Below are 16,322 nucleotides of genomic sequence, written 5' to 3' on the forward strand. Positions count from 1 at the left end.
TCACATGCATTGTTTTTATATTTGTTTTCCAGAACAGTATTTTATGTTGTATTGATGAATTTTAACAGTTTTGACTGTTTTAATGGTTTTAACTGTTCAGTTTTTTTGTTTTTTTGTCGCTGCACAGCAGTTTTTGCTCATATATCAGGTTTTATTAGCAGCTGAATGAAAGTATTTTCTTTCAAGGATTTACCCGTACCGAGCTTTCCAAGACGTGCTTTTGGAAACTGGGCGTGTATCAGCTGCAGTCAAAGACAGCAGCCAATAACATCAAAAGGTGCATGCAGCTCCGGGGTCAGAGGTCAGGGGGAGCAGACTGTGTGTTTGTTGGTTCTGACAGGAAAAAAAAAAACAGCTCTGACCTGCAGTCTGACTTGCATTGCTTCCTGTATGAGTAGATCTCTTTACACATATCACACTGTTCGTCCTTGAGTGAACTGCAACCTAACAAGCAAATACGTTGTATCAGACAGTATTGTAGTGTGATCAATAAAGTACAGTTGATCCTGGTCATTTCCCTGAAAACTGTTCAAGTGTGTGTGTGTATTTAAAAAAGGAATAAATATCTGGAATATTGCATTTGTTTATTTCACTTTGTGTTAAAACAGCAACAGTACAACAACAAGCTTGTGCGATGTGTTCATGGATGCTTTGAATGGAACCATTATTTCCAATCCAAAATGTCATGAGTTTGTTAGAACTGCATTGACCGAGGCAGGTTCAGAATACACTGATACAGACGTTGGTCACGCTCTGACGTTGAGGTAAACATGAGCCGAAGTGCTTCCCCCCTGGCTTCCTCTTACAAGGCCGTGGGGTTGTTGATCTTGCCCATGAAGAGGATGGTCTCCGTGCTGGAATCCACGATGAAGACCAGGAAGGGTCTGTTGAGTTTGACCAACCTGGGCAAGGTAAAGGGCACGAATTCGACGGTGGTCGCGGCTGCCGCCTCCGTCCCCGTCTCATCCACGCTCAGCACGGCCTGGTGGGAAACCTGAGGAACAACGGGGAGGTCAGAGTCAGAGTCCAGTCACTGCAGGCTGAACGGTTCTCTCTGATGACACCTGTCAGTTCCACGAAACATTTGCGTGTTGCGGTTCTACCTTTGAGACTTTGAGTTTAATGTCTTCAGACAAGCCAGAGAAATCCGCGGCGTTTGAGAAAGCGTCAGTTACTCCCAGTTCTTGAAGTATCTGTTCCAGGGAGGCTTCAGCAGAGATGGAGAACTTGGGCAAGGAAAGGTCGAAGATACTGAGGAGTGAAGGAAATCAGTGGCATCAGAGTCAGTCGGAACTCATCACAGAAACAAATACAGGTCTAAAGAGGACGTTTCTGACTTACTTCTTGAAGAAGGATTGTGTCCAGTGTTGGAAACGCTCCATGGTGAAGCCGTCCTCCACCTCCTTCATCTTACCCTCATCGGGCAGGACAATGATCATGGAGGTGTTGCCCTTGTAGGGCAGCCTGACGACCGTGGTGTGGTTGTCATTGTCCTTATAGATATCGTAGCGCCCCGTCCTCTTCATCATGTCCACCTGAACTGTGGTAGACTCGTCCACATGGAAGTCTTCTTTGCTCGTCAGTATGGCTTCAAAGGGGTGTTCCCACTGTCCTGCATGGGATAAATGTAGAACATGGCGTAGAAATTATCGACTGTGGTCACTGATGTTGTTTCATCGATGTGCCTTGCTTCATGCTGCATCTGTCTGGAAGAACATTGTGTGTCCAGATGTGGTTGCTACCTCTGAAGTAGACGTAGTTCAGCAGCATCATGACCGTCCCAGGGTCCAAGTCCTTCACCATGTCTTTGATCTTGTCATGCGTTTTGCTGGCGATCAGTTTGTTCATCTGGGCTGCAGCTTCCTCGGGGTTGGCGAAGTCGACACTGAGGAGCTCGCCGACGTAGTGTTGCTTTATATCCGCCACAAACTGTTGGCTGGGCTGGAAGCCTGTTCTCACTGCGACGATGTTTCCCACATCCAGCTGCTGGTTCGTCTGGTGATGTTCAAGAACGTGGAAAAAATGCTCATAACTGTCATCTACCTGGGTCTGGTTCAGAGCGGCGTAGCCCAGGGTGGACATCAGCTGGCTGCGGGTGTTACCGCGGGCCCCGGAAGATACCATGGACAGGGCGGCCGAGATGCTGATCGGAGAGTAAAAAATGTTCTTTCCAGCTGCAGTGTGGGCATCCAGCTTCTTGTAGAGGGTGAGCGCAAACTCAGCGTTGGGCTCGGACAGCTTGTGACAGGCGTCGGCTTCCTCATGGCCGTGGTGATCAGCCAGGGCTACGGCCACAAACACTGCTGCGATAACGCAGCTGGCAAAGGTACTATGCATCTTTGGAGCCTGTTCGGGAAAAGTTGAGTTAATTTCCCTCGCACTTCTACATTTGAACATATACGGAACGACAACTCGGCAGTGGGGCTTACCTTTGATGTCCACTTTGCTGCAGACAGTTCGCCAGAAAATTCCGCCTTATATACAGGAGCTGTGAGAGCCAGCTGACAGTCTGGTTAACGATTAACTGAGTGCAGATTTGTCCTGCGAAGTATCTGGCTGGGCCATCGTGACTCATGCAATACAACTCATACATTATGTCAAACGGATGAACCACCCCTGGAAGAGACCGGTCTACTCATCCACCTTACAGTTTTTCTCCATTGGTTTGGCTCATTTCTTGAAACTGAAATTACATTTTCAAAACTCGAAGATCATTTGGCAAAATGGTCTTACAGTTCAGCTCAACACCTTAGTACACTTGCAAAAGCTCATCTCTCTCCCAAAACTATTCACACATGTTTCAAAGCTACATTTCTTTCCCGTATAAATAGTCAGAGCCTCCAAAATGTAAAGATCCCTCTTAACGGCTTCGGTTCATTTCTCCAAACAGACCGGACGTTCTGAATTCTCTTGGTTCTCTTGTCAAAAACAACCTGGACGGTTCACTAAAACACCATGGTTCACCTGTCAAAGATCACATCTCTGCCAAAACAGTTCACTCAGGTGGAAAAACTAAATTTCTTTGTCAACAAATGGTCAATGTCCTCAAAATGTCATATTTTTTATTCACACACAAATTAACTTACATCCATCGGAGTTCAATATACTGTAAAATAAAAACAAGGAAACAAAAACTAAACTAAACAAAAATTGTATGTTGCCCACAGAGCTGTAAAAGATGCTGGAGTTTCAAAGCTCACGTCTTCACTGGTCTCCCTCCTCGCCCTCCTGACTGTCCTCCTCACCTTCATGCAAACAGATCCATGTCTGGTATTCCTGGTATTGAAGTATGTTTTTGATTCATTTTGACAGTTCAACAGATGATTTTGCAGGTGGTGACTGATACAATGAAATCATGCCAATTTGTTTTGGAGAGAAAAACCATCAGGCTGAGAATCAATCAATCAGTTTAGATCAACATGGCCTATTCACTTGGGAATTGTGTTAAATACATCCTTACTGTGCTTAATCATTTGCAAAGATTTTCTGAGACACTGAGACTTATACTATTTGGTGGTGGGGGGGGTTGTTTATGTTTTTGCTTTTTGTTTTTTCTTTTCTTCCTTTTCTCCTATGGAATATGGAAAATTTTGTTTTGGTTGAAAAGGGTTAGGCAAAATAAGTTTTGACTTCAGCCTAAACCCTTCGGTCACAGGATGATGAAGTTGATGATGATTTCGATGATGAATTGTTGATGTTGACGATGATAATTTATGTGGATGGCGATGATGATGCCATCATAGTACACAGTTGTTACAATGTTTACTTTTTTCTTTGCTGACCAAATAAATCTTCTACTACTACTACTATTACTACCTCTGCTCCCCGTCGGACGAGTTCTCCAGGCTTTCATACACTCCACATTTTCACATCAGCAATGCCGGCATCGTGAAACTTCTCCGCTTCTCCTCTCACCATCCTGGCACCGTCACGCCCTGAGCCCGGCCAGACTCCAGCTTTGGGGAAGTGTGTGTTGCGGAACGTCGGTGTTGAAAGCACATCGATCCCCGTGGCAAAGATTTTGACCCTTGGGTCGAGCACAAGCAAACAATAGCAGCTTGTGTTTAGTTTCTTAGAATTTCACCAGTAAAGAATATCGGTATGGAATCTGAGGGCAGTGACAGCACAGCAGACTCATTCCTTACCGGCAATACACAGTTTGGTCAACATGGACTTTGAACATGCAAACAATCAATGCAAACGGTTGTATCGCTGGAGTTTGATGGTATATGCAGTCACAGAAACATCCAGAAGGAAAGCCTGTCCTCATGACATGCGACAACGATCCTCACAACTGAGATGAAAAACAGCCAAACTGTACACATTTTCAGCCACAAATGACACATTAAGAGGCTGCAAAATGCCAACGAGCTCATTAAATACGATCAGATAAATATTTGCCCTGAGGGAAATTCGGTGACACAGATAGAGAGTGGGCCCGGCCTGAGGTGTCCCTGTTCGGCATTTTCTTCTCCTCCACTTCCTCGCCGCAGCCTCCATCACTACTACTCTGTTCTCCAACAGCTCTCCCCTGTTGCCTCTCCTCTTTTCTTCCACTCTCAGCTCCTGGCTCCGGGTCAAACTCACCTCTGTTGTTCGATATTTCTCTCAGGAAACTTTCATTCATGTCCAGATTAAACTTCCTGTGAACTTCTGACTCGTCCTCAATGAGTGATCCCTGATCTAAATCTTCACTCTGTAATGTTGGGCTCTCCAGGCCACCGTTAACTGTCTGACACGCTTCTGGATGTTTCGACGCTTCAAACATTTCTTCTGCCGTTTCCTCCTCAACCTTTGGTACTTGTCTCTTCAGCTGAATATACGGCTGAAAAACGTCTTTATTTAGGTCCAGGATGGAGCTGTAAGCGTCCTCTTCATCTGAATCCAATGCTGGCAGGGTATAGATTCCTTCCTCGGAGCTCAGGGAAATGTGATTATCGTCGGATCTCCGCTTGCCGTGGCCCCGACCTGAATCCATCTCCATCCAAGACTGGATTTCTGGACTGATCACGGTGGCGTCCAGCGGACTGGGTGGCTGCAGAGAGCTTCAACTCCTGCCAGCGTTCCTTACTAAAGGTCTCTCAGAGACGCTTTGGTCTCTTTTCCTGAAGAACACGTCTGAGGTTTCAGCTCCGTTTGTTCCGAGCAGAGCGGGACGCGTGCTTCCTGATTTCCTGGACCACCGTTTCCACAGCTGCTGCTCGCTGCTCGTCTCCAAGCCTTTGAGGAACGTTTGTGCTTCTGGATCGTCAGCGAGAGTTTCACCCAGATCGACTGACTCTGGACATCTGGACACAAAAATAGGATCTTTGTGGAAAGAGACCGGAGCTCCACAGAGGCTCCGGAGCCGGACCGCAGCCGGACCACAGCCGATCCGCGGCCGGTGTGCATCACAGCATTGATTTTAATGACTACAGATTAGCTGCGGTGTCCGGACCGGAGCCGTTCCGGAGCCGGACCGCATCCAGTGTGCATCAGGGGTTACAGTGAAGGCCACACCCTCTCCTGAAGGCACAGCGCTGCTCTGCCTTTATCTGTCATGTCGTTGCAATGATTTGTGTTCGCGCAGGCGCGGTCAGTTTCACCATCTAAAAATCATGTACGCAAAAAGGCAGATCGCTACGCTGCCTTTTTTACGATACTCTGCTTTGCCAATGCTCTACGTACCTTCATGGAGAATTAGTGGATCGGTCCTTTTCAGGTGACATCACTCTGTTGCATTATGGGATTTAATCGCCATTTCGCAGGCCGCGGTCTCTCTCTGTGATTCACGTCTTTGAGTGCGGCATTATTTCTCAGAAATGGGACGATCGTGTTGCGTGATTGGCTGCCATAATAAGTCGCATCGACGGAATGGGAGCAGGACAGAAGACAGGCTCCGCTTTTTCCAGTTTCCCACGTGGAAAAGAAATGATGGGGAGCAGACTGAGGAAATAAGGAAGAGGCGTCAGACGGCGGGGGTCGCAGCGTGACATGAAAGAGCATCACTTTCCACTCCATATCTGTCAACATGGTTGTTTGCTCTCAACGTTTTCATAAAGGCAAGTAAGCGAGTTTATTTGTTTTTAAGCAGTGTTACTGAAAATGTGGTTTCTCTCTGAATGAAGTCACGTTAGCCGCTAATGTTTATCGCACCAGCGAGCTAGCTTCACCCAGCTGCGAACCAACTTCACTTGTGAAATCCAGTCAGCGGAGGAGGGCAGTGGAGAATCACTTCATGCTACATCTGTTCACTGTGATAACTGTGTGAATGGCATGAATTAGAGGCAAGAGGAGCGGCACATATGTGCAGTAGAACTTTGAGTATGTTGTTTTTGGTTGTTGCTTTCAGGTGTTAAATGTGTGTTGGGGTGTGGACCCCAGAGAGAGAGACGTTTCAGCACCGCAGACAGCTCCGCGTTCAAATTGTCATTTTCTCACTCATTTTGCGTCTCGATCACAAACAAGGAATGCGCTGTGTGGTCATGAGATATAAAGTTAATTGGGAGAGTCTTGGGACTGCTATTAAGTCATTGTTTAAGCTTTTTTAATGGTGTTATACGATCTTGATTTTGTCAGAGTAAGCTGGCACAGTTACCTGCCTACACATGTAAATTGTCATTGGTGTGTCCGTCGCAATTTGCGACTGTCTGCCTCCCTAACCCTGGAGCTCACGGCACGTGCCTGATAAGAATGTACCTCGAAGCTGCACACGCTGATCTCTGATCTCTCCCTCTGGTTTCCTCTGTGAATCCCAGTCATCCTGCATCCTCAGTCAAAGTGAGTCACTCTGCTACTGCTCCATCGTAGTGCGACATAAAAGACTTGGAAACGTCGACAATTAGAGGAGCTCCGAGGTTTCCCCGCAGAGTAACCGTGGAGGAAAGGTAGAGCGAGGAAGACAGCCCGTCCTGCCTGAACACGCTGAAGCCGCTGGCACCACTCCCACTCACACACTAGCAGGCCGGGGTTTGGAAGTCTGCAGTTCTTCAAATGTTTAAATTATAGCTGGGCCGTTAACGGCGATAACGTGCTGCGTTATCGCCAGAGTCTTATCGCGCGAAGAAAAAAATGTCGCCGTTAATCTAATCTGTCCTGTGCCCAGAGCCCGAGAGTCACACCGCGCTCCAGCTGAGCATCAAAGAAACACACACGCACTTTTAGCGATGAAACACGGTCCATTCCTCATTACTTGCCATATTGAACTCGGCCGAATTATCAGAAAAATCAAGAGGAAAAGGCTGGTGTGAGGCACAAACTGAAATAAGGAGCGCAAATAAGAAGAAAATGCAAGTGAAACTTAAATCGTGTGTTTTGTCGGTGCAGCATTTCGGCCAGCTGGGCATTTTTAAGGCGCTGAAAACGCAAAAATAAAGTACATTTCCCTTCAACACACAATCTGGTTTAATAAAGGTAAGTATGAGGCAAAAATCGGCGTGACTGAATTTAGGCTGTCTTGGAGATAGGATGAAGTTTGAGGAAGTGAGCTAATAAGAAACTGCTATTTTTCATCGCTCTGTCATTGCTGGGGTGTGTGTGTGTGTGTGTGTGTGTGTGTGTGTGTGTGTGTGTGTGTGTGTGTGTGTTGGTGGCAATCTTGGTAAAGACTTGGTATTTTAAGCTATTATAAATCATATTTGATGAATTGTAAAATTATTTATGTAACACACATTTTGAATGGAATTGGCAGACTTCAAATGAGCCATTTTAATCGCGATTAATTGCGATTAACTCCAGGATTGGGGTGCGATTAATCACGATTTAAAAAAATTATTGTTGCCCAGCTCCAGTTTAAATGAAGTCTGAAATGACTGCTGGAAGTTACAGGCTGAGAGGAGAGCTGGAATGCTTGATTCTCCTCACACCAGGGGTGGGCAGCCAATTTTCCCAAAGGGCCACATGAAACAGAACTGCTTATTGAAGGCCGAGAGGACAGCTGACTTGAATTTTCTTCAACAACAGCTACATATCTCTTGATAGAAATTTGTTTCACAGCTTTAATGAGTTATTGTTGCTCGAGGTCACTTTTTCTGAGTCTGTCCGTCTTCATCAAGATTACATGTTTCTAAATTTAGAGTCTGATTAAATAAAAACCAAACTGTTTCATTAATCATCTTTATTTCTACTGTGAAACAACAACTTTGTAAGGTAACAGTTGCTAGATAAACAACGTGGCCAATAATATGCAAAATGTGAGCATTTTGGATGGAATGAGCCAATAGTAATAGTAATTTTCATTTTTATCAGGATTTCTCAGTGATAAATTAGCTGTCGTTGCCTCAGACTGCAGGAAGACAGTGAGGATGTGTTTATAGGCTGAAATTCCTGATTTTGTATTTTCGTTGTTTTCTGTTTGCAGAAAAGAGTTAGCAGTTTTCATGACAACACATAACTTGCAGGGTCTTAATCTAATCAGAACAACGCCACTTTTTTCCAGTGTTTCTGACATAGTTTTCTATGTTTCTGCTGCCTTTTGCCTTTTGCTTCGATGTGAACATGACTTTTTTTGGACCTGTGAAACTGCAACAGCCACACGGCTTTAAACATTATTTTATCTGTTATCAAATAAAAAAATAAAACACCTGTCAGGGAAAACAACGGCTTCATGTGAAGAAGTCCCGGCGAATGTGAGTCTTCTTGTAAACTGTGTGGAAAATGTTAAAGCTGAAGAACATTTATGCAAAGTTTTTCAAATAAAAGAGACGTTTTTCCACAGTTTCCACCTAATATAATTTCTTGGAATTGGAAACCTTGTTTAATATAGAAAATAACAGCACATATAATCACATGCATTGTTTTTATATTTGTTTTCCAGAACAGTATTTTATGTTGTATTGATGAATTTTAACAGTTTTGACTGTTTTAATGGTTTTAAAGGTGCTGTCGGCACGATTTTGCTAGTCAATGCTAATTTTTCTGTGTTTTCTTTGGATTAAATGTTAGAGTATCCATTGATAATCCTTTAGGAGTGTAGCATAACTGCACTACCGCGAGGGCGCAACGTTTCCATCTGTCTCTGTTCTCAGCTGAAAAGGAATCTCGACAGCTCCAGGTGTCTTTCACCAATCAGAAGAGCCCATGAGGCTCTAACTGTGATTGGTCAAGGGGCGTTCGTCGCATGTTCTTGTGGGAGGAGCTTAACTTGTGTAAGGGCGTGATGTCAGAGAAAACAGGAAAGGATTGGCTGTGCTGGGTTTCAAATCGCCATATTAGATGTGTCAAATCGCCATCTTGGCGGAAATGCAGAATCCTGCCTACAGCACCTTTAACTGTTCAGTTTTTTGGGGTTTTTTTTGTAGCTGCACAGCAGTTTTTGCTCTTATATTTTAGGTTTTATTAGCCGCTAAATGAAAGTATTTTCTTTTTAGGATTTGTCTGTACCGAGCTTTCCAAGACGTGCTTTTGGAAACTGGGTGTGTATCAGCTGCAGCCAAAGACAGCAGCCAATAACATCAAAAGGTGCATGCAGCTCTGGGGTCAGAGGTCAGGGGGAGCAGACTGTGTGTTTATTGGTTCTGACAGGAAAAAAAAGAAAACAGCTCTGACCTGCAGTCTGACTTGCATTGCTTCCTGTATGAGTAGATCTCTTTACACATATCACACTGTTCGTCCTTGAATGAACTGCAACCTAACAAGCAAATACGTTGTATCAGACAGTATTGTAGTGTGATCAATAAAGTACAGTTGATCCTGGTCATTTCCCTGAAAACTGTTCAAGTGTCTGTGTGTATTTAAAAAAGGAATAAATAGCTAGAATATTGAATTTTTTTATTTCACTTTGTGTTAAAACAGCAACAGTACAATAACAAGCTTGTGCGATGTGTTCATGGATGCTTTGAATGGAACCATTATTTCCAATCCAAAATGTCATGAGTTTGTTAGAACTGCATTGACCGAGGCAGGTTCAGAATACACTGATACAGACGTTGGTCCCGTTCTGACGTTGAGGTAAACATGAGCCGAAGTGCTTCCCCCCTGGCTTCCTCTTACAAGGCCGTGGGGTTGTTGATCTTGCCCATGAAGAGGATGGTCTCCGTGCTGGAATCCACGATGAAGACCAGGAAGGGTCTGTTGAGTTTGAGTTTGAATGACTCGAGCAAGCTCATGCGCTCGAATTCGATGGTGGTCGTGCCCGCTGCCTCCGTCCCCGTCTCATCCACGCTCAGCACGGCCTGGTGGGAAACCTGAGGAACAACGGGGAGGTCAGAGTCAGAGTCCAGTCACTGCAGGCTGAACGGTTCTCTCTGCTGACACCAGTCAGTTCCACAAAACATTTGCGTGTTGCGGTTCTACCTTTGAGACTTTGAGTTTAATGTCTTCAGACAAGCCAGAGAAATCCGCTGCAACTGAGAAAGCGTCAGTTACTCCCAGTTCTTGAAGTATCTGTTTCAGGGAGGCCTCGGCAGAGATGGAGAACTTGGGCAAGGAAAGGTCGACGTTACTGAGGAGTGAAGGAAATCAGTGGCGTCAGAGTCACTCGGAACTCATCACAGAAACACATACAGGTCTAAAGAGGATGTTTCTGACTTACTTCTTGAAGAAGGATTGTGTCCAGTGTTGGAAACGCTCCATGGTGAAGCCGTCCTCCACCTCCTTCATCTTGCCCTCATCGGGCAGCACAATGATCATGGAGGAGTTGCCCTTGTAGGGCAGCCTGACGACCGTGGTGTGGTTTTGATTGTCGCCATAGATGTCGTAGCGCCCCGTCCTCTTCATCATGTCCACCTGAACTGTGGTAGACTCGTCCACATGGAAGTCTTCTTTGCTCGTCAGATTGGCTTCAAAGGGGTGTTGCCACTGTCCTGCATGGGAGAAATGTAGAACATGGCGTAGAAATTATCGACTGTGGTCACTGATATTGTTTCATTGATGTGCCTTTGCTTCATGCTGCATCTGTCTGGAAGAACATTGTGTGTCCAGATGTGGTTCCCACCTCTGAAGTAGACGTAGTTCAGCAGCATCATGACCGTCCCAGGGTCCAAGTCCTTCACCATGTCTTTGATCTTGTCATGCGTTTTGCTGGCGATCAGTTTGTTCATCTGGGCTGCAGCTTCCTCGGGGTTGGCGAAGTCGACATTGAGGAGCTCGCCGACGTAGTGTCGCTTTATATCCGCCACAAACTGCTGGCTGGGCTGGAAACCTGTTCCAACTGCGACGATGTTGCCCACATCCAGCTGCTGGTTCGTCTGGTGATGTTCAAGAACGTGGAAAAAATGCTCATAGCCGTCATCTACCTGGGTCTGGTTCAGAGCGGCGTAGCCCAGGGTGGACATCAGCTGGCTGCGGGTGTCACCGCGGGCCCCGGAAGACACCATGGACAGGGCGGCCGAGATGCTGATCGGAGAGTAAAAGATGTTTTTTCCGGCTGCAGTGTGGGCATCCAGCTTCTTGTAGAGGGTGAGCGCAAACTCAGCGTTGGGCTCAGACAGCTTGTGACAGGCGTCGGCTTCCTCATGGCAGTGGTGGTCAGCCAGGGCTACGGCCACAAACACTGCTGCGATAACGCAGCTGGCAAAGGTACTATGCATCTTTGGAGCCTGTTCGGGAAAAGTCGAGTTAATTTCCCTCGCACTTCTACATTTGAACATATACGGAACGACAACTCGGCAGTGGGGCTTACCTTTGAAGTCCACTTTGCTGCAGACAGTTCGCCAGAAATTTCCGCCTTATATACAGGAGCTATGAGAGCCAGCTGACAGTCAGGTTAACGATTAACTGAGCGCAGATTTGTCCTGCGAAGCATCTGGCTGGGTCATCGTGACTCATGCAATACAACTCATACATTATATCAAACGGATGAACCACCCCTGGAAGGGACGGGTCTACTCATCCACCTTACAGTTTTTCTCCATTGGTTTGGCTCATTTCTTGAAACTGAAATTACATTTTCAAAACTCGAAGATCATTTGGCAAAATGGTCTTACAGTTCAGCTCAACACCTTAGTACACTTGCAAAAGCTCATCTCTCTCCCAAAACTATTCACACATGTTTCAAAGCTACATTTCTTTCCCATATAAATAGTCAGAGCCTCCAAAATGTAAAGGTCCTTCTCAACAGCTTCAGTTCATTTCTCCAGACAGACCGGACGTTCTGAATTCTCTTGGTTCTCTTGTCAAAAACAACCTGGACCGTTCACTAAAACACCATGGTTCACCTGTCAAAGATCACATCTCTGCCAAAACAGTTCACTCAGGTGGAAAAACTAAATTTCTTTGTCAACAAATGGTCAATGTCCTCAAAATGTCATATTTTTTATTCACACACAAATTAAATTCCATCCATCGGAGTTCAATATACTGTAAAATAAAAACAAGGAAACAAAAACTAAACTAAACAAAAATTGTATGTCGCCCACAGAGCTGTAAAAGAAGCTGGAGTTTCAAAGCTCACGTCTTCACTGGTCTCCCTCCTCGCCCTCCTGACTGTCCTCCTCACCTTCATGCAAACAGATCCATGTCTGGTATTCCTGGTATTGAAGTGTGTTTTTGATTCATTTTGACAGTTGAACAGATGATTTTGCAGGTGGTGACTGATACAATGAAATCATGCCAATTTGTTTTGGAGAGAAAAACCATCAGGCTGAGAATCAATCAATCAGTTTAGATCAACGTGGCCTATTCACTTGGGAATTGTGCTCAATACATCCTTACTGTGCTGAATCATTTGCAAAAATTTTCTGAGACACTGAGACTTATACTATTTGGTGGTGGGGGGGGTTGTTTATGTTTTTGCTTTTCGATTTTTCTTTTCTTCCTTTTCTCCCGATGAAATTTGGAAAATTTTGTTATGGTTGAAAAGGGTTAGGCAAAATAAGTTTTGACTTCAGCCTAAACCCTTCAGTCACAGGATGATGAAGTTGATGATGATTTCGATGATGAATTGTTGATGTTGACGATGATAATTTATGTGGATGGCGATGATGATGCCATCATAGTACACAGTTGTTACAATGTTTACTTTTTTCTTTGCTGACCAAATAAATCTTCTACTACTACTACTATTACTACCTCTGCTCCCCGTCGGACGAGTTCTCCAGGCTTTCATACACTCCACATTTTCACATCAGCAATGCCGGCATCGTGAAACTTCTCCGCTTCTCCTCTCACCATCCTGGCACCGTCACGCCCTGAGCCCGGCCAGACTCCAGCTTTGGGGAAGTGTGTGTTGCGGAACGTCGGTGTTGAAAGCACATCGATCCCCGTGGCAAAGATTTTGACCCTTGGGTCGAGCACAAGCAAACAATAGCAGCTTGTGTTTAGTTTCTTAGAATTTCACCAGTAAAGAATATCGGTATGGAATCTGAGGGCAGTGACAGCACAGCAGACTCATTCCTTACCGGCAATACACAGTTTGGTCAACATGGACTTTCAACATGCAAACAATCAATGCAAACGGTTGTATCGCTGGAGTTTGATGGTATATGCAGTCACAGAAACATCCAGAAGGAAAGCCTGTCCTCATGACATGCAACAACGATCCTCACAACTGAGATGAAAAACAGCCAAACTGTACACATCTTCAGCCACAAATGACACATTAAGAGGCTGCAAAATGCCAAAGAGCTCATTAAATACGATCAGATAAATAATTGCCCTGAGGGAAATTCGGTGACACAGAGAGTGGGCCCGGCCTGAGGTGTCCCTGTTCGGCATTTTCTTCTCCTCCACTTCCTCGCCGCAGCCTCCATCACTGCTACTCTGTTCTCCAACAGCTCTCCCCTGTTGCCTCTCCTCTTTTCTTCCACTCTCAGCTCCTGGCTCCGGGTCAAACTCACCTCTGTTGTTCGTTACTTCTCTCAGGAAACTTTCATTCATGTCCAGATGAAACTTCCTGTGAACTTCTGACTCGGCCTCAATGAGTGATCCCTGATCTAAATCTTCACTCTGTAATGTTGGGCTCTCCAGGCCACCGTTAACTGTCTGACACGCCTCTGGATGTTTCGACGCTTCAAACATTTCTTCTGCAGTTTCCTCCTCAACCTTTGGTACTTGTCTCTTCAGCTGAATATACGGCTGAAAAACATCTTTATTTAGGTCCAGGATGTAGCTGTAAGCGTCCTCTTCATCTGAATCCAACGCTGGCAGGGTATAGATTCCTTCCTCGGAGCTCAGGGAAATGTGATTATTGTCGGGTCTCCGCTTGCTGTGGCCCCGACCTGAATCCATCTCCATCCAAGACTGGATTTCTGGACTGATCACAGTGGCATCCAGCGGACTGGGTGGCTGCAGAGAGCTTCGACTCCTGCCAGCGTTCCTTACTAAAGGTCTCTCAGAGACGCTTTGGTCTCTTTTCCTGAAGAACACGTCTGAGGTTTCAGCTCCGTTTGTTCCGAGCAGAGCGGGACGCGTGATTCCTGATTTCCTGGACCACCGTTTCCACAGCTGCTGCTCGCTGCTCGTCTCCAAGCCTTTGAGGAACGTTTGTGCTTCTGGATCGTCTGCAAGAGTTTCACCCTGATGGACTGACTCTGGACATCCAAAATTAGGGATTTCAGGAATTTCTGAATTTGTTGTACGACCCTGTAATACAAAAAGAACTCAGTCAATCCCATAATAACCTTTCAAATGAAGCTTTAAAGTTTATCTTTGTTGTGGAGCAGAATATAACTCATGAAAATGTCAATATTTTTACAAAAGAACAACCAATTCCTCCCAAAAATGGCTAGAATATCAACATAAAGTCAATTTTTATGAAATATTCTGGTGCAATATGTCCAACAGACTTCATTGATAGCTGTTCCATGATGCATGTTTTGACAGAACCACCCTGACAGCACGGCTTTGGGTGCCTCCACTGTTGCTATTGTCCATCTACTTGAAGAAGATCTATTTACTACGGCTGTGGTCCACATGAGCAGCAGCAGTGATTCAGAAAAGTTCCACACTCTTCAACAAGCTTCTAACACCACTTGATTTAATACATGGATCCAAGTACAAAATTGTAATTAGTTGAGTTTGATAAACTTTCTAAGTTCCAAACTTATTTTTTTCAAGTTATGAATAAATAAACATGTTCCTTATTACATCAACTTAATTTTGCTTGCAATTTGATCTCAAAATTCAGCGTTGATTGGTTTTAAAACAAAATTCAAGTTGTTATAACTTAGCAAACTTGGCTTGATGATTTAATTTTATTCAACGCTGACTTCACAATTTGAAGTTCCCTCTCGCCACACAACATGCCTGGACAAGTTGGACAGTGGGTTAGCAGGATGAAAAACCTTGATACAAGCAACATTTCATGATGAGTAGAATTTATTTCTAATAGTTCTAGTGGGGTGAGGACACCACATCGGCATAGTTGGTGTTGGTCACAGCATGAAGGAAATGGGCTCTTTGAAGAATTTAACAATGATAATGGTAGTGCCGTAATGCATCATGGGAGTTTGGGATGAGATATTCCAGATTTAAACATTGATTTCACGATTTATTTCGATGCTCTGATGTTAAAAGTGTTATTGATAGTTGTGTTTGGTTGTGTTCTTGTTGTTCAGTTCATCTAAATAGTGTAGTTACTTTTCGTGTCAAACCTGGAATGAGAAGTATTGAGCATTTAATCTGCCCCTGCTACGACTCTATAACTTCAACTGAATAGTTCCCATGTACCTCTGGGCTTATTAAAAGCCTGCGACTGCCTGCGAAGAATGAGTCCACATTGGCTGTGACAGCATTGTATTCCCAAATAATCACAGTACCGTTACTTACGCACGATAAGGTGCATGTAAAAGCCTGTAATTTTCTCAAAATCCAACAGAGCGCCTTATAATTCGATGCGCCTTTTTTGCAGGAATTACGGTAATCACCCTGATCATATGCGCAAACAACCCTGTTTGCTAAGCTGCTAAGCTAGCGAGTTTAAACAAAACGGAGCACGGCTCGCGGCTGCACAGCCAGCCGATGTGGGGAGCGGTTGGACGCTGGGCGGCAGCCTCCACGCTGCGACTCCGTGAACGGCCGCCCCCCGCCCGGCAGCCCACCCGCCGGGACGCCGGGAGCAGCTGAGCTGTCGGTGGAGCACTTCACTCAGGAGACCGCAGCTGGCTGAACCCCGGTGACCAAGCGAGTTGGACCAGTCGTGGCCGCTCTGAGCTGCACATCCGTGAAGAGGAGCGATCCTCAGTCAAACTCGCTCTGATATGTCACTTTACTCACACATTTCAACCGAGCATGTAACCACCTAGACTGCCAATATGTATTTCTCTCATACTATTCTGTACATCCTATGCGCCTTAAAATGTGGTGCGCCCCATGTATGAATTTTTTTTTTTAATAAAAACCATTCATTCACTGTGCGCCTATTAATCCAGTGAGCCTTATAGTGCCGAAAATACGGTATTAAAGGT

The 16,322-nt window shown here is 45.1% G+C and overlaps 2 protein-coding genes across 2 annotated transcripts; both read right to left on the bottom strand.

Moving 5' to 3' along the window:
- Positions 1 to 802: 802 nt before the first annotated feature.
- On the bottom strand, positions 803 to 2,461 carry LOC115401548 (alpha-1-antitrypsin homolog). Its single transcript, XM_030109796.1, has 5 exons — positions 2,430 to 2,461; positions 1,743 to 2,346; positions 1,342 to 1,612; positions 1,104 to 1,251; positions 803 to 994 (listed from the first exon to the last, which is right to left on the bottom strand). Exons 2-5 carry the CDS (start codon positions 2,335 to 2,337, stop codon positions 803 to 805), a joined length of 1,206 nt encoding a protein of 401 aa, XP_029965656.1. The 5' UTR covers positions 2,338 to 2,346; positions 2,430 to 2,461.
- A 7,504-nt stretch (positions 2,462 to 9,965) lies between these two features.
- On the bottom strand, positions 9,966 to 11,507 carry LOC115401546 (alpha-1-antitrypsin homolog). The gene is made up of 4 exons (XM_030109794.1): positions 10,913 to 11,507; positions 10,511 to 10,781; positions 10,273 to 10,420; positions 9,966 to 10,163 (listed from the first exon to the last, which is right to left on the bottom strand). The coding sequence occupies exons 1-4, from the start codon at positions 11,505 to 11,507 to the stop codon at positions 9,966 to 9,968; spliced, it is 1,212 nt and encodes a 403-aa protein (XP_029965654.1).
- Between the last annotated feature and the right edge of the window lie 4,815 nt (positions 11,508 to 16,322).

Source organism: Salarias fasciatus, chromosome 15 (genome assembly GCF_902148845.1).
Source record: "Salarias fasciatus chromosome 15, fSalaFa1.1, whole genome shotgun sequence".
Lineage (NCBI taxonomy): Eukaryota > Metazoa > Chordata > Actinopteri > Blenniiformes > Blenniidae > Salarias > Salarias fasciatus.